General features: G+C 35.6%; 1 protein-coding gene across 1 annotated transcript; it reads right to left on the bottom strand.

Moving 5' to 3' along the window:
* Positions 1-1205: 1205 nt before the first annotated feature.
* LOC127131359 (uncharacterized) lies at positions 1206-7415 on the bottom strand. Its single transcript, XM_051060305.1, has 9 exons — positions 7092-7415; positions 3369-6302; positions 3202-3282; positions 2936-3088; positions 2663-2826; positions 2445-2592; positions 2231-2353; positions 1979-2066; positions 1206-1667 (listed from the first exon to the last, which is right to left on the bottom strand). The coding sequence occupies exons 2-9, from the start codon at positions 5988-5990 to the stop codon at positions 1474-1476; spliced, it is 3573 nt and encodes a 1190-aa protein (XP_050916262.1). The 5' UTR covers positions 5991-6302; positions 7092-7415; the 3' UTR covers positions 1206-1473.
* Positions 7416-21358: the final 13943 nt, after the last annotated feature.

Below are 21358 nucleotides of genomic sequence, written 5' to 3'. Positions count from 1 at the left end.
CTCATCCGTGTGTACTTAATAATAAAAATAAAATAAAAAATATTTAATAATTAGCCTCGGTGCATTCGTGTCTATTAAATAGAATTAAAAAATTAAAAAATAAACAAATAAAATAAAATAACCAATATTTAATAATAAAAATAATAATTAATATTTAGCCTCAGATCATCCCTGTCTATTAGATAAAATAAAAATTATTAAAAAATAATTAATAGTTTGTCTCGTTCTTCGATGTCTAATATATAAAAATAATAATTAAAAAATTAAAAAATATTTAGCCTCGGCATAGCCATGTCTAATGAATTAATTGAAAATAATTGTAAAATGTAACTGTAAAATGACTTTTTTGCATTTGAATATTGAGGGTTTGGCCGAGGCTAACTAGCGTTGGTGTCGGCGACCGATGCTAAATCTGCAGCTAAAATGCAATTTTCTAGTAGTGACATCCATATCTATCCATATCTAGGTAGATTCAAACCATTTGATGATGTTTTGCTACCACCTATTTGAGTGAAGACGATGGCATATGAGATTTCGAAACCACAAATCGATTGGAGCAGTATATGAGAATTCGTTTGGGATGGATGGAACCAATGCACAAATCGATTGGAGCAGCAGATGAGAATTAGTTTGGAGTGGAAGGAACTAATGCGCAAATCAATTGAGGCATCAAGTGAGAATTCGTTTGGGGTGGATGGAATGAATACAGAAAAATAAATTAAGAAAAATTTAATAGATAATAAAATGCCAACTACACCAACCAACACCTGCCAAGTCATTAAATATAAAAGATTTTATGCCAAGTGTCATTAGAAGACCAAATATCCCAAAATCTTTACATTAAAAAGGGGGATAAAAAAACTAACCCGGAGAATAATCTGAAACTCGTTAACTTTGCACGAGATAAAGTGTATTTAACCCATTAAAAAAAAGATGGAATTGAATGGAATATAATGGAATGCATTTCATCCCATCATTTTTTTTACACTCCAATTTGGGCGGAATTTCAAAATTACTCTATTCTATCATGAAGTACCCAAATAATAGAATGGCTGGGCGGAATTACTCTATTCTATCATGAAGTACCCAAATAATAGAATGACATCTTTATTTCCTTCCGCTCTATTCTATCTCGCTCCGCTCAATTCCACTCCTATTGTTTTACAATATACAATCATAGTCTAAGAGAGTGAAAAGAGGCAAACTACAGTACAAAACACACTTTGGAATTAACATCACAAGTACAAATGTTGTTTGAACAATCCTATAATATATGGTATCACACATATTGACATATATACTCTATACAACCAGCAACAGAAACAACAGGTGGAGAGACCAAGAAATTACAATACAAACAGATACTAATGTCCTTCATATAGTTGTAACACATATACAATTTTATAGCTCAATTGAATGTATTTAAATTTAATACATATATATAGGTTTGCATCAGATCAAATCTGTTGATTATCATTTAGATGCTTTGTGTCCTTGTCCTTTGGTCTGACTAGAAGCTGCAGACATCACACGCAAGCGGCGCGCAATTTCTGTAAATGATGGCCTGACTGCAGGGTTAGGTGCCCAACACTGCTCCATTAGTGTTCTCCATTCTAGATCACAAAAACTTGGGATGGTAGGTCTTAGTGTGTTGTTCACAATACCTCCTGTTAAGAGTTGCAAGAGAGTGAGTGAAAATATAGAACTTGAATAGGATGGAGGAAAAATCGGTTTCTTTATGCATGCAAAAATATGACAACAAGTGAAATAGATATGCTACAGGCTATCAGGCACTCAGGCACTGACACAGACACCGGACACGACCCTGACATTGACCTGTTGACACTGGACACGACCCTGACATTGACATGTTGACACTCATAATAATTTTATAAGATTAAATATTTTTAGAGGCTCAACACAACTGAGTCCAAGATATTGAAAAGAGAGTTTCATAGAGAAGAGAAAAGAACAGTACCTATGATTGCACCATAGTGCATATTAGCATATGGTTCCTCACCGGTAAGAATCTCCCATAATACAATCCCAAAGGAGAATACATCAACCTAAACATTTTGCAAGATAGCATTAGTCACCAAAGCTTCAGCAAGAAATCACGAATTTCATAAAGACAAAGATTTAACCATTATTTTTGTTTCGGTCAATGCTGAAATCTGCATTAATTGTTACTAATAGTGACTAAATTTCTACTGATGATGTTAAACTTTACCTTTTCTGAAACCTTATTGCTGCTCCCATTCAGCAGCTCTGGTGCCATCCACGGTAGTGTTCCACGCACACCACCAGTCACTAAGGTATTCCGCTTGATTTTTGACAGGCCGAAATCGCCAACCTGGTGAAAATCAAGTTTCTCAACATTGTCAAAATACTGAAGACGTAGTTTAATAGAATCAATAATCACCAACACTTGAGTAAATAAATACCTTGCAAATTGGCCGTAAAGGATCTTTCAAGTTCACAAGCAAATTGTCACATTTCAAGTCAAAATGAACAATGTTTTTTGCATGTAAATACTCCATTCCAAATGCTGCATCCATGGCAATTATTAGCCTCTTGCGACGATCAAGGTACCTGGAAAGAATCATGATAAGATCATGCAAAAATCCCTTTAACAATTTTCTGAATCAATAATCACCAATACCTATCCTTTCGTAGCAAAACATGTCGTAGAGAACCGTCCACCATGAACTCCGTAACAGTCGCCATTGTTCCTCCTGGTCCATCTTGAACTACGCCATAAAAAGCCACCACATTTGGATGATGAAGCTTAGAAAGTATGTCAGCTTCCCGCCAGAACTCTATCGTCTAAATAATACATCAATTTCACTGATATAAGTCATTCTAATAAATAGCGGCATGACAAATAAAGGAAAACAAAACAAAAATAACTCCACGTGATTTATAGACAAGTTACCAGTCTTTCTTGTTCTGAAGACCGACCAGAGAAACAACTCTTCTTTATTCTTTTAATTGCAACATCTGATCCTCTCCATTTTCCATGATACACAGTCCCAAAAGTGCCAGAACCAAGTTCTCTCAGCTCTTCAAGATCCGCATTCATTATGATCTGTCATGAGCATCATTTATACATAAGAAATATAGTAATTGAAGAATCCATTTTCCGATACTCATAATGCATCAGCGCTGACGTACTATGATACATTAAAAGTATGGTTTTACCTGCAAAGTACTAATGTCAAACTCATCAAAACTAATCTCTTGAGGAGCTACAACCACATCCCTTGTCTCATTATTGCCATCCTACATTCAGTCCGTCAAAGGGTTTGTAAGCAAAAAAGGAACATATATGTGCAGTTTCATAAGATAAAGAGCCATTAAAAACATACTTGATATTCAGACTCCTGTGGCCTAACGTTTTCCACGGGGGCGGCGTTCATGTTCTTATTTTCATTGGCCTTAAGTTCAGAATGGTTGTTTTCTGGTTGAAAAACAATAGCCTCGGGTTTAGTACTACTTACAGGTAAGATTTTCTGATTTTCCTCTCCAAAATTAATGTTGGAATGGGATTCCTTGGGTCCTGTCAAAACAATAACGTCTGCTGGTGGAGGAGCGGAAATATTGAACTTACTATCTCCTTCTTTTACTTTGCTTACAGCTGATGAATACCCGAGATTATCCTGATCAATTAGAGAAACATTATCAAACCCTTCATGTGCCAACTTCTGAAAATATGACCAACTTTTAGGCTCGTGATTGTCCATTTTCAAGCTCAAACCTGCTCTATCGGCTGGCAATGGACTAATGTTTGCGGAATCCTCAGAATGAATTGCTTTCGAGAACATATCGTAAAGGAAATCACGGGGAAACCTGTCTTCGATATCAATCAGAATGTCACCCTGAGAAGGTTTGGATTTAGCATCAAGAGGTTCCCTTGTAGGAGCCTCAGACAAATTTTGGTCTTGAATTTTAGATGCTAGATTCTCATTATGTTCAACAGAAGGAACCCGGCGAAAAGCAAGACTTTCAGTGCCCTTGGTTTCATCAACTGGGAGAATTTTATGGCTATCTTTTGAGGTATTTGTCTCATTTTCAGAAATTTTGTTATCTGACAATACCGGCTTCAAATCAGAATCCGCAAGCTGATATAACTTTGGGTTCACCTGAGTTGCTGCATCAGGCAAATGTTTGTTGCTGATGGCATGGCCATCTGTATGCAAGGGCTTTGCTGATGATGAGTTGGACACCGTGTTCAAATTCGACAGATTCTCATTGTGAAACATGTCACTGGATTCGTTAACTGAATTCATACGGTTCAAATCAGAAAGTAAATCTGCCATGAGCAAGTGCGAACCATATGCATCGTCTGACTTTGCAGACCTGTTCAACAAATCTGCATGTTCCCTGGGAATAATTCTCTCCGAATAATATACTCTATTAGGAAGTGGAGGTGGTTCAAGGCAACTGAAATCGATTATATTGGACTCAGCATCAACAAGAGCACGACTGAATGCATCTGTGGATGCAGGATAGAAGTCATCTTCACCAGATCTTGAAATCTGTGTAGGATTCAGCACTTCAGATTCAGCAGCCGAAATCTTGTTGTCTAATGGCAGTGCAGGATGAAATGTTTCTGATACAGCAGCTGGAACTGGAACAGACGCCTCCGATAAATTACCTTGCAAACTTCCCTCAAATGGACGCGAAGGAAGAGAACTTTGAACTTGCAACTCACTGGATGCTTGTCCTTGGCTCGCGATTCCTTGGCTCGCAACACCAAAAGTAGGCAAAGAAACCGGAGTGTCTACTAGATTACGAGCCGAACTGTTAGAAGGAAAGGGGGCATTATGTATTGGATATTGACTAGTTCCCCCTTGTTGAACGATCGGATCCTCGTAAAAGAATGGATATGCTTCATAAGCATTTGAGGATGTTGGTAGCATTGGTTGCGAAGACGGAATTGTCAATACTGGGTTAACATTTCCAGTCAAGGAAGAACTGCCGACACCATACGATTCAACCATAGCTCTTTTAGTCTCCTTGTCAATAGTTTGTCGGTCTAATTCCTGTATATCATTAGAACTTCCGGCACAACGAAGTATAGAGTTGCTTCTTGATTCCACGTTCATGCCATTAATAGCCACTACATACTGGACTTCAGAATCACCGCCATCCATGCTACCTAGACCAAACTGAGTATCATCCAAATCATATATAGAGAACAGGAACATCCGAAGCTTTAACGATCCTCTCCTTCTTTGTAGATCATGACATTCCTCCATCATATTCCGCAGATCCTCATCAGACGTTACTGAAACTAGGGCATCGAGATCTTCTCCGGGGAGCTGATATTTTATTACTCGAGTATCATTATAGATTGATGATATTTTATGCATAAGCTCCGGCCAAGTTATGTCCTTTCTTATGCTAATAATCCGTGTTTCACCTCCAACATATCTAAGCTTTCCATCACTTGGCCGCGGTAATATTCTACCACCAAAGCTGCATAGAATCTTCATCCTCGTTGATAAGCTGTTAGAAGATCCAGAAGAAGAAATACCGTGAAGGACCCGGTTGCTATCTTGATTTGACGAAGTTCTAGGAATTGATCGAGCCGAGCCATAATTACTTCTTTCCTGATGTAGAGCAGAATTCCTTCTGTCAAACTCTTTCGGACCTTTTTCAATATCGGAACCACTCTCAGATCCTTTATGGCCTAAAATGCCTTTGAATTCCATATACCCTGTCGAGTAATTAGGATCACCGACAACATTTGGAAATGAAGGCTTCTTGAGATTCACATTCACCCTGTCCCTCATGAACTCGAGAGCGAATTCCTCACCAGTCTGTATGGAGAAATTATGTACAGGTTTATTTTCCGACACGTTAAAGGAAGGAGGAGGCCTTGTATTGGCATGCATGCCGTCCAGATGGTCCTGCAGGACCGGTTGCGGTGCAGAATGGAATTCCTCCTTCCGAGGTTCCATGGAATTGTATTGATGTTTCTGCATTCTTGATTGTGTAATCAAACCATCACTTGTAATGTTGAATGCGGGAAATTACTGCAATGCCACAGTACTGAGAAAACACTAAACATCATGTAAAAATAATGCACTTTATTACTGTAAATTCAATTTCCAAATCCTTTTGATAACAACTCCAAATTTTTGAAATTTTTATCCATAGCAATGAGTTGGAGAGAAGCTTTATTAACGCATCAGTTTATGTCACCATGATCAATGCATGATGAAGCTTCCACAATCTTCAGAACTCTCAATGCTAAGTTCTTTATTTGAAGATCAAATTACCATCAAAATCTCACCCTGGAAGAACGATGAAATATAGAAACTTTTTAGAATGAGCTTAAATGTAACAACAGATGATATAAACAAACTATGAAGGACACCGGAAACACGGCACTGACACTGCCACATCAACACCAGTAATAATTTAAAAAATTGAATATATTAAACATAATCACAAGTGTCGGTTTCAGACATCGCCACTGACACGGCCACGCCTTTTCTCATAGGTATCAGAGCTACTACAGAGGATATAACCAACTATATTAAGGGAACAAACAATGTTTTAAAAACCAACCGGACCGGCGAGACCTCTAGGTCAAGGTTCAACCATCTTAAACCGAAAACTAAGACAAAACCACGATCAAACCGCAAAAACAATCAAATTATTGGGACCCGGAAATTTACAGAACCACATGCAGTGAAGTAAAACCAGACCAGATGCATTTTAAGAAAGAGCTCAAGGGTTAGAACTGGAAATTAACATAATCACTAAGTTAGTACCATTTTTCCTATAAAAAAAATCACATGCAAAGATTATATGAAGCATAATTGAACAAACAATTTCAGTTATAATCACTTAACAAACTAAGAAAAGGATCCAAGATAACAATATCAATTCTGGTCAACTCTAATCAAGATTATGAAATCCAAACTTAGGGTCCTAACTTCAACTTTTCTGAATCAAAACACATGATAGATTATCATAATCTCATAAATCAAGCTCAATTTCACAAACAGAAACAGACAAAAGAAAATCAGAAAACATCAAATAAAAACTAGATCAGGCAGAAAATTAAGCAGAATTACCTATATGCATGACTGATGACATGCCTCAAGAAGGTTTCAGAGTAACAGCCATGGATTAATAGGTTGGAAAAAAGTAAAATCTGTATATCTGAAAAAGTATAAGCGAAAAGGAATCAAACTTTGTTTGTCTATACCATGTTTTTGATTGTGTGTTTTTTTTTCTTTTGAGTTGGAAACAATCTGAATCTAGTTGTAATTGAATGATACTTTTGGAACAAAATGACAGCACACACAGAAATACTTTCTCTCTCTTCTGTCTCACACAGCACAAACACTTTTGTTTCTCTCTCTATATCTGTGGAGTGTAGAAGCTCTTTGTGTTCTGTTTTGTGGAATAAAATAATTGTGTTGTGTTTTTATTTTTTTTGAAAAAAAAAGTTGTTGTGTTGTTTGTGTCAGCAAAATAGTCAAAAAAGAGTGAAGAATACAGTAAGACGCAAAATTAATTTGTCCTTTTTTTTTCTTTTTTAATTATTGTTATTACTGCCACAGTTCGTTAATCGTTACTCCTACGTATCAGTGTGATACATATGCATATATGAACGCAATTAATGTTACTGTTCGGTAATTGTTCAATTTCTTAAAATATAAATATAAATTTAAAGGTTTTTTCTCATTCTCAATCATGTTTTTTTTAATACTTTAGTGTATAGAATAAGAAATTATTGAACATTTGTTTAGAGGTTGATTGGAATTTCAAACAGTTTGACTCATGTCGAACGGTTGCTTTAAACATCTATATGGTTGCTTTAAACATCTATATGATGGTTCATAAAGGTACTGAATATAGAATTTTGTTGCTCATAGATAACATTAAGAGATGAGAAATCATATAATACTATGGGAGCAGGTTCTCTTAGTTGTAATTCAAATTTAGTTTCATTTATTTTTAAATTTAATTTGTATTTGAATTATATTTAGTTTAGACTGGTGTATATAAGTTAAAACTTAGTCTGATTAGATAGAGTTTATGGTAATAGTTTTTTCATTAAAGAGTAAAAGTTAGTTACAAAATTTTCTCTCTCTTCCATCTTTTTCATATTCAATATTTGTGCTCCAACAATTGGTATCTAGAATTTCGGTTCTGATTCAGGAACGGGATACGCGAGTGTATATGAGGTGTGTGATTGATTTCGTTTCTAAAATTCACGATGAATTGAAGTTCGAAATCAAACAGAATCATGTTTCCTGATTTTGCGGGATTTGAAAACACGAGTGTTGGTGAGATCTAAGTGATTTGCATAAGAACGAAGATTAACAGAGTAAATGGTAGCTTGAACATAAAGCTTCCAATGTTTGATGGAAAGAATTGGAATCGGTGTATGATTCAGATGCATGTGTTGTTTGGAGTTCAAGATGTTCTTGATCTTGTCAATGGCGGTTACACGTCGATTGCAGAAAATGTAACAGAAGCGCAAAGAAATGCGCAACGTGAAACGGTGAAGAAGGATCAGAAGGCATTGTTCTATATTCATCAGCGTGTAGATATGATTGTGTTTTAGAAAATTATGGATGCGAAGATGGTGAAGGCGGCGTGGAATACACCAGTGCGGTGTTATGGTGGCGACGCTTCAGTGAAGAAGGTGAAGCTGCAATCCCTGTATAAGCAATATGAGAATCTCATCATGAAGGACAACGAGAAAGTACCTGGATACATCTCCAGAGTGATTATGGTCACAAATAAGATGAAGGCTTGTGGAGAAGCGCTCTCTGAACAAGTTATTATTGAGAAGTTATTCACATCACTTACTCCTCAGTTTGATTACATAGTTGTAGCTATTAAATATTCTAAAGACACCAGTACCATGAGAATTGAAGAACTCCAAAGCAGTCTAGAGGCACAAGAGTTGCGTATGAGTGAGAGGAACTCTGAAAGGGAGTCTGAACAGGCTTTTAAGGCTGCTTTTGTCAAGAAGAATCAGAAGCAAGCATGGCCTGAGCTCAAGAAAAAGCATGGTGGTGGTGGTCAGAAGTCAGAATCCTCCAATCCAAATGAGAAAAAAACACAAGAGTGTTCAGAAGGAAAAGGAGAAGTTTGACAAGAGAAAGGTTTAGTATTACAGTTGTAATAGGTTTGGCCATTTTGTTGTTGACTGTAGGCTAAACAAGAAAATAAAAGGTGAAGAAGCCAATATAGTCAGAGGGTATCCTGATGATGAACTTGTGTTATTAATGGCATCTGAGAGTGAAAGTGAAAAGATGGTAGACTGGTGGTATATGGACATTGGATGCTCGAATCACCTAATTAGAAATAAGAAATGGTTGATTTATTTTGACTATGGAAAAAGGACCAAGATCAGATGTGTTGATGATAAGTATCTAAATGTTGGAGGAATGGGAAATGTCATAATGACTCTGAAGAATGGTAAAACTGCAGTTATTTAGGATGTGTGGTATGTTCCTGGCATGAAGAGCAATTTGATGAGTGTTGATCAACTGATTGAAAAAGGTTTTTCAGTAACCATGAATGACAATCTCTTGAAGTTGTATGAGTGTAATCATAAGATGGTTATAAAGTATGAAAAATAAAGGAATAAGACATTCAAGGTGAATGTTAAAACTGCAGACTCTCAATGCCTTAGTGCAATAAGTGTTGTAAAGGAAAGTAAGTTATGGCACAAGAGATTGGGGCTTCTGAACTTCAAAAGCTTAGGGCATATGAATTCAAAGAATCTGGTTCATGGAATTCCTAAGATTGTGGCTCCAGAAAAATCATGTAGTGTATGCATGAAAGGAAAACAACCAAGATTGCCATTTTCATCAAAAATGCCTCCAAGAGCAAAGCATGCTCTGGGTGTGGTACATTCGGATGTATGTGGACCATTTCCAGTATCTTAACTTGGAGGAAACAAATACTTTGTATCATTTGTGGAAGAGTTTACAAGAATGACATGAGTATCTCTCATAAAGTTCAAACACGGGGTATTTGCTGAATTTAAGAAGTTTAGAGTCAAGGCTGAGAATCAAAGTGGATAGAGTCTGAATATTCTCAAAACTAATGGTGGAGGTGAGTAAAACGCTACAAACTCCTCAGCACAATGGTCCTGCTAAAAGAAGAAATGGAACTTTGCTCGATATGATCAGGAGCATGTTGAAAGAGAAGAATATTCCTCATACATTATTGGGTGGAGCTGTTTTTACTTTAGCATATGTGCTCAATAGGTGTTCCATAAAGAAGTTGAAGGGAGTAGTTCTTATTCATAAGTAGACTGAAAGTAAGCAAAGTATGAGCCATATGAAGGTGTTTTGTTTTGTTTGTTATAAAAATGTCTTAGATGCTAAGAGAATGAATTTGGATGATAGAAACAGAGTCATGTTGCTTATAGGGTACCACAGTACAGGTGCTTATAAGCTCTACTATCCTATCACCAAAAAAGTTGAATTCAATAGAGATGTTTTTGGGAAAGAATCAGAAGCATGGGATTGGAGAAATTCTCAATCCAACTCTGACTTTGGTGCAGTGATAACACCCGAGTTACATTCTGAAGACACTTCTGACTCTTAAGGAGAATTTGTCTCTGAAGGGGATTCTACCTCTGAAGATGAGTCAAAGTATGAAGGTGACTTTGATGCTGATGTTCATTTTGAAGGCGAGTCTGACTCTGAAGGTGAATCTGATGATGATTCAAATTCTAACGGTGACCCAGATTCTGATGATGATCCATACTCTAGTGGTAATTCATCCTCTAAAGATGAAATTTCTGAAGGTGAAACTTCCTATGGTTATCCAGCCTCTAAAGATGTATGAAAGAAACTCTGAAGCATGACATTTTGTTTCAGTCTGGAAGGTCAGATGAGGTTGAGTTGATATGCCACTCATACTCTGACTGGTGTGGAGACAGAGTTGAAAGAAGAAACACTACATGATACTTGTTTAAGTACCTAGGAGCCTCCATTTCTTGGTGTTCAAAGAAGCAACTAGTTATTGCCTTATCAACCTATAAAGTTGAATACATTGTTGGTGTACTATCAGCTTGTCAAGTTGTGTGGTTGGTGAATTTGCTGCAGGAACTAAAGTTCAAGGTGAGGAAACCATTCAAGATGATCAGAGGCAACAAATCTTCCATAAGTCTTGCAAAGAACCCAATGTTGCATGGGAGAACCAAGCATATATAGACAAAATTCCATTTTCTGCACAATCAAGTTCTGGATGGTGTGCTAGAAGTGGTTCACTCTAGCACTAAGAAACAACTTGCAGATGTTCCGACCAAAGCAATTAAAATTGAACATTTCAGCAATTTGAGGGATGAATTTGGTGTTGTTGATTTTAATTAGCTGAATATGAAATCAGGGATGATGTTAGTTGTAATTCAAATTCAGTTTCATTTTGCTTTTAATTTGGTTTGCATCTAGCTTAGGTTTGTGTATATAAGCTAAAATTTAGCCTGTTTAAATAGATTCCATTGTAACAGTTTTTTCATTTGAGAGTAAAAATTAGTTACATAATTTTCTCTCTCTTTCATCTTCTTCATCTTCAACCTTTGTGCTCCAACAAGTTGAAAATAATTTAGATATAATATGTGTTTATAATACGACTAGAGGATGAAAATTTAAATGAGTGAAAGGTCTCTTTTGTTAGTGCCAATGAACTTAGGTGAGAAAGGAATGACAGAGAGAAGAAGTAATTGTATTGTATTGTTGTTAAAACTGAATTACACTATACATGTACTCCCTTCAATCTCAAATATAAGCAACAAAAAAAAATCAATGGTCTTAAATATAAGCAAAAGTCATCTATAATTGTTACATATAACATCATTATTCCAAACATATGCCTACTTTTTTTTACATTTCTATGTTTGTAAAAGATATGGGTAAAATTAGAAAGAGTGTAAGAATTAAATGCATTCATACATTTTTCTTAAAGCGTGATCTTTTTTGTAAATTCTCTTATATATGAGACCGAAGGGAGTATATATACAAGTAGGTTACTTATAACTCAAGTAACTAGTCATAATAAACTAACTAACTTGTTAACCGAGCCATTAACTAACTTTTATTATATCACAACATACCTCCTTATAATCCAAGTTGCTAAACACAAGCTAATCGATCTGACAAATGGCAGTCTCTTTATTTGAGAAGCTTGTTTTGTTCCCGGATTTTTGTTTCGAATGACAAATGGCAGTCTCTTTTCCGAGAAGTTTGTCTCTTCCCATTGAAGTTAACACATATATAAACTTCCTTATTCTTCCATCAAATGGTTAGCTCTCTGGAAAATTCCTGTCAGAGAAGTTTGTTGGAGCTCTTTCACCCTTTTCAAGTGGAATACTTGATTAAAGAAAAAACTGAGACCCGTTCGTGGAATACAACCCAAATCGTTTGTTAAAGTTTATTTACCCTTTTCAAGTGGAAGACTTGATTAAATAAGAAATTAAAGCCCATTTGTGGCATACAACCCGAATCGTGTGGAAATTTATTCGACAACAAGTGGCGGTCTCTTTATTTGAGAAGCTTGTTTCGTTTTGGACGACAAATAAAAGTCTTTTTCGAGAATTTTGTCTATCCCCAGTGAGGACCTTTCACCAAATGGTTATCTCTCTGGAAAATTCCTATCAGAGAAGTTTGTTGGAGCTCTTTCACCCTTTTCAAGAGGAAGTCTTGGTTAAAGAAGAAACTGAGACTCGTTCGAGGCATACAACCCGAATAGTTTGTTAAAGTTTATTTATCCTTTTCAAGTGAGATACTTGATTAAAGAAGAAATGGAAACCCATTTTGTGGCATACAACCCGAATCATGGTTGAAATTTATTATCCAACGACAGATGGCAGTCTCTTCTCCGAGAAGTTTGTCCATTCCCCAGTTGAAGTTTATCAACATATCAATTACTCTTCCGTCAAATGGCTATCTCTCCGGAAGAATCCCGTCAGAGAAGTTTTTCGAAAATGATCACTTTTGCTTCCCCATAGTGAAGTTAAAAACGATTAATGGCAATTTCCCCAATAAGCCCGTTATCAAAAATCATCCTCATTCAAATAGCTATCTCTCTGGAAAATTCCCACTAGAGAAGTTTGACGAGATTCCTTTCAGATGATGTTATTTTCTCTTTACTTGAGAAATTTGTTTTGTAGATCCCTGGTGGAGTCACTGGTTCCAATCTCCCATTTAGTGATCACCATTTTCTCAAATGAAAGTCTATTAAAGAAGAAACTGGATCATTTTTCCAATATTGGAAGTTGGTTCTCATTCAATTATCAGAACTTACGTTCTCATTGCCCGGTGGAGTGTTAATTTTACCCCCTATAATTTAAACACTTTCCCCAGTTTGTTATCCTTTGGTGCTATTCCCCGGTGTCAGTCCCTCTTCTCTCTGCTTGGTTTCTCCAACAGTAGTGTGTCTCATGTGGCATCATAACCCACAAAATTCAGAGTCTTGAATTCATATCATATCATAAGCATCATTTCGGTATCTTAGGATCAAAAATTGTGCATTTTAATATTCAAGTCCCTCCAATCTCGTCAAGACGAAGATTTCAACCTTCATATCTCCGGATGGAGGAAACTTAAATAGGGGCAGCTGTAATACTCTAATTTTCACCCCTAAGATCGCTGATCATTTTTATCATTTGCATAACATCAAGGTCCTCAAATACTTTTGTGTATATCATTATGCTTTGCTAACCCCACAAAAATACAAAAGATATATATGTCTTGCTTTGCTTTGATTGCAAGTTAGGGTTTTAGCATCAAGAAGTGCAAGGGATGGATCAATCAAGGATTAGTGTGATCATAAATATCTCAAGGTGATCAAAAGTCTCCCTCCACCAACAATCAAAGTTTGTACTTACCTCAATTCAAGTTCATCAAGCCACAATTCATCTGACACTCCAAATTAGGGTTTTAGTCAAAGTCAGCTTAATGTTGACTCTTTGACCAAAGCATGATCATATGGCTTGAGGCATGATCCAAGGTATTAAAATATGTCCTCATAAGCCACTCATACAATTCAAATGGCTCAAGAGGTTAGGTTCATGAACAGATGAAAGTTTGAACACAACTGATGAAAAAGTCAACATATGCTTAAAGTCAAAGTTTGACTTTTAAGATTTTTGGTCAACTACGGAATTTTCAAGTCAAGGATTATGGAAGTATTATCATTGAAGTCATTTGATCAAGTTTAGTCAAGAAAATCAAGGTTACTAGCAAAAAGGGCAAAGATGGAGAATTTGAAATTTTTACAAAGTCCCTAAAAATCATGTCCAAGTACCCAACTTTCCAAGGTCATAACTTGTGATCCAAGCCACCATTTTCTTTGATCCAATGATCATATTAAAAACCTTTCTTCATACTTCAACTTTTTCCTAGGTGGTGAAACCTCAAAAAATACATAGATAAGGAGATATGGGGCCATGAAGTGGATGATTCATTTGTTTGTCAAGTGGTAAAACACTTGGTGAAATTTTCAGCATGCTGACCTAGTCAAGTGACCAACTTTATGCCAATTTTTCACTAAGATCAACTTATTCAAGCAAAGTGATCAACATGAAAGTTGTAGGTCATGATTCCATCTTTCCAAAATGTCCAAGATCAAGAATTCCCCATGCTTGAGCTAAGAGGATCGAATTTGGGAAGATAGCCTCATGGAATGGTTCATAGGTCGAATTCCAAGCCAAAGTACATTACAAATACACAAGTACATGTACTTCTTGCTTCCAAATCCCCCTTAATCAGAATATTTCACCCACTTTTGAGCTATTATCCAAGTAACTAAACCAATACACAATGAACTATTCCATTTGTTGCATAAAGTAGCTTTAATCCAACAAGAAGTACCATTGAGCTCCCAAATGGACTTGGATCTGATACATACCAACTCCAAACCTCAAGTCAACTCCTATGCTTCAGCAAGGACAACAAAAAACACTCCACGAACTCCTTTATTTTTCCATGCTTCCCACTTGGAGAATTGTGTAAGAACCAACCAAGAAAGTAATGAAGTACAAGCCGCGATTATTTTATGATATCCGAGGCTTCTTGAACCCTCAAGGATCTCTATAAATAGAGGACAAAGCCTCATCTATTCACACACCAAGCTTACCAAGCAACACTTCATTTTTGCAAGCTTTTGACCTTAACCTCCATTTCTCCCAATTGGCTCGAGCATTCTGCAAACCAAAGAGTCCAACCATCTCTTGGGAACTCATAGACATTGTGAGGGGCATCAAACAGTAGTTGAAAGTGGTATTGAAGAGGCATTGGACCTTGCTCCAATTGGTATATTCTTGCACTTCGAAACTCACTATACATGCATCATTTACATGTGATTTCTGAAGCAAACATGTAGCATTTATTGTGTTAAGGTTGGTCATTAACTCATATGTCATTCATCTTGCTGTTTATGTAAACTTAAGTTGCATGAAACCTAAAGTTTCAGTTCTGGTTTTACCCTTCGTGCATCTTCATCTTTTAGTATTAACTAAGACATATCGTACCATTGTGTTCCTTACATTTTTCTAAGCAATTTTGATCTTTATTTCACGAAAAATGGTTGAGAAATGAGAGAGATATGATTGTTTAAAAATCTGGAAAAAAAGAATGAAAGAAAAAACGAAAAAAAGAATGAAAAGCGTGAGGTTGATGATGATTCTGAGGTGGCATTGAAAAAGTCAAAGGAAACGTGTTATATAATATGTACAATTGTTTGCGTTTTAATTAACGGATGTAACCAAAAGGTTTTGGGTTCGAATCCCCTTCGCCCCAGCCTTTAGTTTTTTTATTTTTCCAAACAGCGCATGGAACCCCAAAAGCGTGGGTTCGAACCTGGCCAGTGTAATGTTTATTTTTTCTCACTTGTTAAATGTACATCTTTCTTCATAACTTCAAAAACCCATAACTTCACGATCCCTTAACCTTTTTGACCCATTATTTTTGCGATGTGTTCATAAGAATGTCTATTTTATGATGATACCAAAAAATCCAAAAAATATTATTTATTTCACCACTTTTGATTGGATGGAAAATATGTGCTTTTAAGTGTTTTTTTAAGGATCCTACTCAATTCCTTTGGTTCATCTCTTGTTTGTTCTTATTGTTGAATGCTTGTATGATTATAGCACACTCTTTCAAGTGTTGATTATTGTCCTTAACATGTTTAAACTTGATTATTTTCATATCATGTCTAAATTAATTCACCTTGAAAATATGTTTTAATGAATGGTTAGGAGATGATTAGGGTTTCCATTTTCTTGTTTCTTATTCATGCCATGATTAGGTTTCAGGTCTAAACTTGTCTCTAACATGTTCTTTCCTATTGTTTGACTTGTATGCATAGTGATCCACTTAGGGTTTTACTTTGTCCATACCATGTTCATATGATCCATGTTTTGAATATCTTTCTTTTGTCACAACTTTACTTGATAACCATATATCTTGATTATGATACTTGTTTTATTTGCTTAATGTGGTTTGATACCCTTGTGTTGAATAATGTACACTTGTTTAATCATGTCTTGTGATATTCCACTTGTATTTCATCTCAATTTTTGTGATGTTATATCCATGTCTTGTAATTGTTTATCATTTCATTCAAGTTATTTCCTTCATAAACTTCTATTATGTTGAATATGTATCTCATACTTGTTCATGTTCTATCCCTTATGGTGTTATGAAAACCTTTGTCATGTCTTGTTTATGTTCATCATGACTCGAAAACATGTAAGTATCTTGTTCATATCTCACCAAATTATGTGTCTCTATGCTCCAAATCCAATGGAAAGGATATCATGTTGACTTTTTTAGTCATGTATTGCTTTTTTGTTTGTGTAGCGGGGTATTCGTTACCATTAGAGATATTGATTAAATCCAAGGTAAATCATAGAAGTCGAGTCGCCACCGCACTTCTATTTATCCAAAGGAATGGTTAGAAAGCGAACAAAAACCTAAAAGTTTTAACAAAAACTAGTAAAAGAGAACAGAGATCTGGGTAAGGGGGTTGGTTATGCAATGGGAAGGTGTTAGGCACCCAAAACATCCTAGGTACTCCTAGGGAGCCCTTTTCATAATTGTTGTAAGATAGGTTGGTATTTGTGAAAAATTATTTGTGCAAACATGATTGGGGAGATGAGAGAAGAATGTACAAATTATTTATAATTTTGTGTTTGAATGGATAAACCAATTGCCTACGTACCATCTTAAAAAAGATTAGGATCAAAACCTCGTAGTTCGGGGTAAAAATCTCAAAAAAAGAGTTGGTGAATTGATTGGTCCAAAAGCCTTAAGGTCTTTTGTTATCAAGGGGAGAAAACTCAACCAAACCACAAATCCACCATGTGAGGATAGCTTCAACATGCTAGTGAGGGGTTAACCCTATAATAAGCATGGAAGACTCATTGTCCATCACTAAGGATATAGGTGAGTATTACAACTACCACCAAGATAACTCAAACCTAATAGCTAAAGGTTATGAAAGATTTGATTAAGAAAGTGGCCATTGGAACCACAAAAAGACATTTGAATGGGTTATATTTACCAATTAGAAGTATATACAAAAATGGTCAAAGTTGACTTAAGGATTCAATTCAAAATAAGTGTTATGAAAAGAAGGTTTGAAAATCAAAAGCATAAGGCTTAAGTTTCTAATGTTGAAAACAAAGGTTAAATGTTTGCACAAAAGGTTTTGGCTTGGGTTAGAGTGGAGAGAAGAAGAAGAAAGGCTAGGTCCTAAGTAAAGCAAAAAGGAAAGGGATAAAGAACAAAACCACAATGGAGTTCCTCTCTTGAGATCATATTGATGATCCAAGTAGCTCCCATCCTTTGGAATAAGCAATCACGATAATAGTAATCATCAAACAAGCCTCTTAAGAGATCCTCAATGTGTCTTGTATCTTTCACTTTGGATGAACATGGCAATGGTCCTTCAATTAAGCTCATAGAACCCCCCTAGCACAAAAGCACACACATCAAAGAGTTTTATGAAACAAAACAAGAATGGACAAGAGTGAGTTTAGAGGCTTGGTCCTTCTAATCCATCTTCATCATTAAGGTCCTTTTACTCCAATTTTGCATAGGGAATATCCTAGAAAACTAAGTCCATTTGTCCATTTTGCATAGGGAAAGTCCTAAGATCTAAGTCCACTTCTTTGCATTTGGTCCACAACAATCAAAACAAAAACACAAGCACAATAGTATATACACAATTATGGGCTCAAGTGAGCAAAAGGCAAATGGCATTAACATAAACATGTTCTCAAGTGAGCAAAGAGAAAAGCAAATGGATAATATGTGCAAGAATAGTAAATTGCATAAAAGTAAAGAGCAAGAAGTAAATGTTAGTTGTTAATGGTTAGTGTTAGTAGTTAGTGTGCCATAAGGCGAATTTAGCGCTATGTTAAGCAATCGTAATTGGACTTATGTAGAAGTCACAACTATCTGAGGCCGGTCAATAATAATGTAGGCAACAACACAAGTTAGAAGTCTTGATTAGTGAACCAAGTTCCAACAACTTGCCATGCCAAAAAGAGAATGAGAATTGATCTTGTATTGGTTTAAGCCTTTTGCATGATTTAGAAAACAACCTATCCTTAATGCAAAGCCATTCACTTGATCAATTGATCAAGATGAATTAGATTTGAATCAAGGAAGATTAAGTCTCCCTAATCAATGCTAACTTATCAACCTTTAACTCATTGATCAAAAAAAGAAAATAAGAAGAGGAAGAAGAAGGAGATGGATAATGGAAATAAAATGGCCAAAGATCAAAATGCATAAAGTGCAATAAGATGTACCAATCCATATGTATTGACCAAATGACATTGAAAGTCAAAGTCAAACAATCAAAAACAGAAGTGAGATGAAGATTGAAAGTCAAGAAATGAACAAAATTTTTTTTGGCTTTTTTAATATTAAGATAAACTTGAATAAAAAATAAAAGAAAGGTCAAACTTCAAAATCACTTCAAATCAACCTTGAAAGGTCCAATTGATTTATCCCAAGTTCAACAAGGTCAAACAAAGTTTGACAAAAAAATTCAGCATTTTTAAAAGTCATAAACTATTTTTAATCAATTAAAAATGAATAAAAATAACCTAATTGAACTAAAATCTCAAATCAATTAAAAAATTGATGAGAATATTTTTCATAGATTCATCATCATTCAAATAGATTAGGAAAATATTTTTGTATTTTTTGAATATCAAAAACTATTTAAATGAATTAAAAACAACCAGAAAAGAGAAAATTCATAAAAAAATATCAAATGACAAAATAAAAAATATTAAAAATAAAAAATAGAAACTAGGATTTATTTGGAGACTAATGCAATTGGTCCCATATTTTTTAGATTAAAAATAAAGAAGATATTGATTTTTGAAATAAAAGGGAATTAAAGAAAATAAAATCAGAAATTAAAAATTGGAAAAAAGGAGAAGCATTGGATGATGGCTCATTAATTGAGCTGACACATCACACGGTCCTGAAGCACGCGCTCACGGTGAACCTTAGTCAACCGCGTCACACAAAGAATTAAAAAAGGTCATAACAATCAAAGGCTGAGATTGAATCTGGAAATGAGATCCAACGGTCCATATTCAAACTGGCAATTGGCGGCCACCGGAGCCATCTTCTTCTCCGGTGAGCTTCCAAATTCCGGCCAGATTTGCAGGTTTTCAAACCTCCACCAATTTGCACGATCCTTATACCAAAATGAAGTTGGGGTGATGTACATCACCCCTGTAACCTTGAATCACACTCAAGATTCCTATAAATTGAGAAATCTGAGATGGAAGATTCAGGTATGGAAAATGCAGATCAAAGAAAAACAAAATTGAAGCTACCACTAGCTTGCCTCTCAAGTGAGGACTTCAGAAAACACTTTGGCCAGGCAAATAGGTCAATATATGATGAGTTTCGAAGAAAATACCAGCTGGTGAATAAACTTGAATTCTGGAGATTTAAGCTCGATTCCTGGCTTGCTTTGCCAAAACAGAAGATCAATGAACTAAATGATGGAGGTCTAGAAGCTTTAGATCCAAAGATTCAACCAGATGTAGTTGAATTTTGGATCTGAAAAATTTGAGAAAAATGAAATTGCTTCTTTGGTGAGAGGTTGGGTTTTGATTTTTGCAGCAATTCAGGTTGAATCAGGTCTGTATTTTGAATGGAATAGGGTCTCTATTTATAGAGGAAATGGCAAGGAGAATGTGATCAAAGCCGTGTGCATGAATTTGGACAATCCTTGCATGGGCTTGCATGATCATGCACAAGGCCCAAAACCAAAGCCAAATGCAATCTAAAATCAAACCAAGGTGAAATGGACGTGTAATTTGAATGGCAAATGCTTGTGCATGGGATTTTGAAGTGTTATGCATAATTGAACCAAAAGGTTTTCCTCTTCGAAAATACCACTTGCCAAGTCCAAACATGATCATGTGAGTAATGGTTGGAAAGGTTTTGATGTAAGGAACAATTGTTATGTTGGGAAAAAATCCATTTGAAGTGTGGAAATTGGTGAATTTTGAGTTTAAAGTGTGATGTGCAAAACATGTCAATGCAAGGTTTCCAAATTTGGCCAATGTTCAAGCCCTTCTGTTTTGATGATGCGAGCCTCAAATGAAAAAACCTCCAATATAAAAGTTGTAGATCTTTTCAAGAAAATAAAATTGGACTTACATTTTGCATAATTTGGATTTTTTATGAAAGAGTTATGGGCACTTGAAGTTGGACTTTTTTGCCTTTTAATGCATTTGGTCCAAAATGACCTATAATGTCTTGCATTATCACATATATTTCCTTTGAGATTTTGAATTTTTTTTCAACATAACATTTGAAGTAGACATCTTAAGCTTTCCAATTAATTTTATCCCACCTCAAAATCATAAAAAATGAATGAGTTGTGTCCTTGGGAAGTTGACCTAAAATTAGGGTTTCAGTCAAAATGACCTATAATGTCTTGGAATAGGAGATGACCTTCCAAGCTTCAAATCAATTTTTGATGAACATGAAAGTTGTTCATATTGTCCTTAAGAACATTTTTTCTTTTGGAACCATCTCCATTTGACAAACACATAAAAAGTTAGGTCTCAGTGAATTTCAAAATAGTCAGATGAATTGACTGATCAACTTCTCAAGTCCATGACTCATATCTTGATGAATTGGTGATTGAAGTCACTCGAATAAGTTAAAATATGAATGAAGTGATGAATTAAAGAACTTCCCTTGATTGTATTTGATCATGGGCTGAGGTTGCTTCATGAGCAAGGCATTGTGGTGCATAGATGAATTAGGGTTTCTCTGAGGGACCACCCTCAAACCCTTTGACTTGCTTTGATCAA

This window comes from Lathyrus oleraceus, chromosome 1 (genome assembly GCF_024323335.1).
Source record: "Lathyrus oleraceus cultivar Zhongwan6 chromosome 1, CAAS_Psat_ZW6_1.0, whole genome shotgun sequence".
Lineage (NCBI taxonomy): Eukaryota > Viridiplantae > Streptophyta > Magnoliopsida > Fabales > Fabaceae > Lathyrus > Lathyrus oleraceus.
The sequence above is the reverse complement of the archived record's forward strand: the minus strand, read 5'-3'. Positions and strand labels throughout refer to the sequence as shown.

Coding starts and splice junctions, on each gene's coding strand:
- LOC127131359 (XM_051060305.1), bottom strand. CDS start 5,990: ATGCAGAAACATCAATACAATTCCATGGAACCTCGGAAGGAGGAATTC. Junction 3,089..3,201: donor TTGACATTAGTACTTTGCAG/GTAAAACCATAC, acceptor TGCTCATGACAG/ATCATAATGAATGCGGATCT. Junction 2,067..2,230: donor GCAATAAGGTTTCAGAAAAG/GTAAAGTTTAAC, acceptor CAAAATGTTTAG/GTTGATGTATTCTCCTTTGG.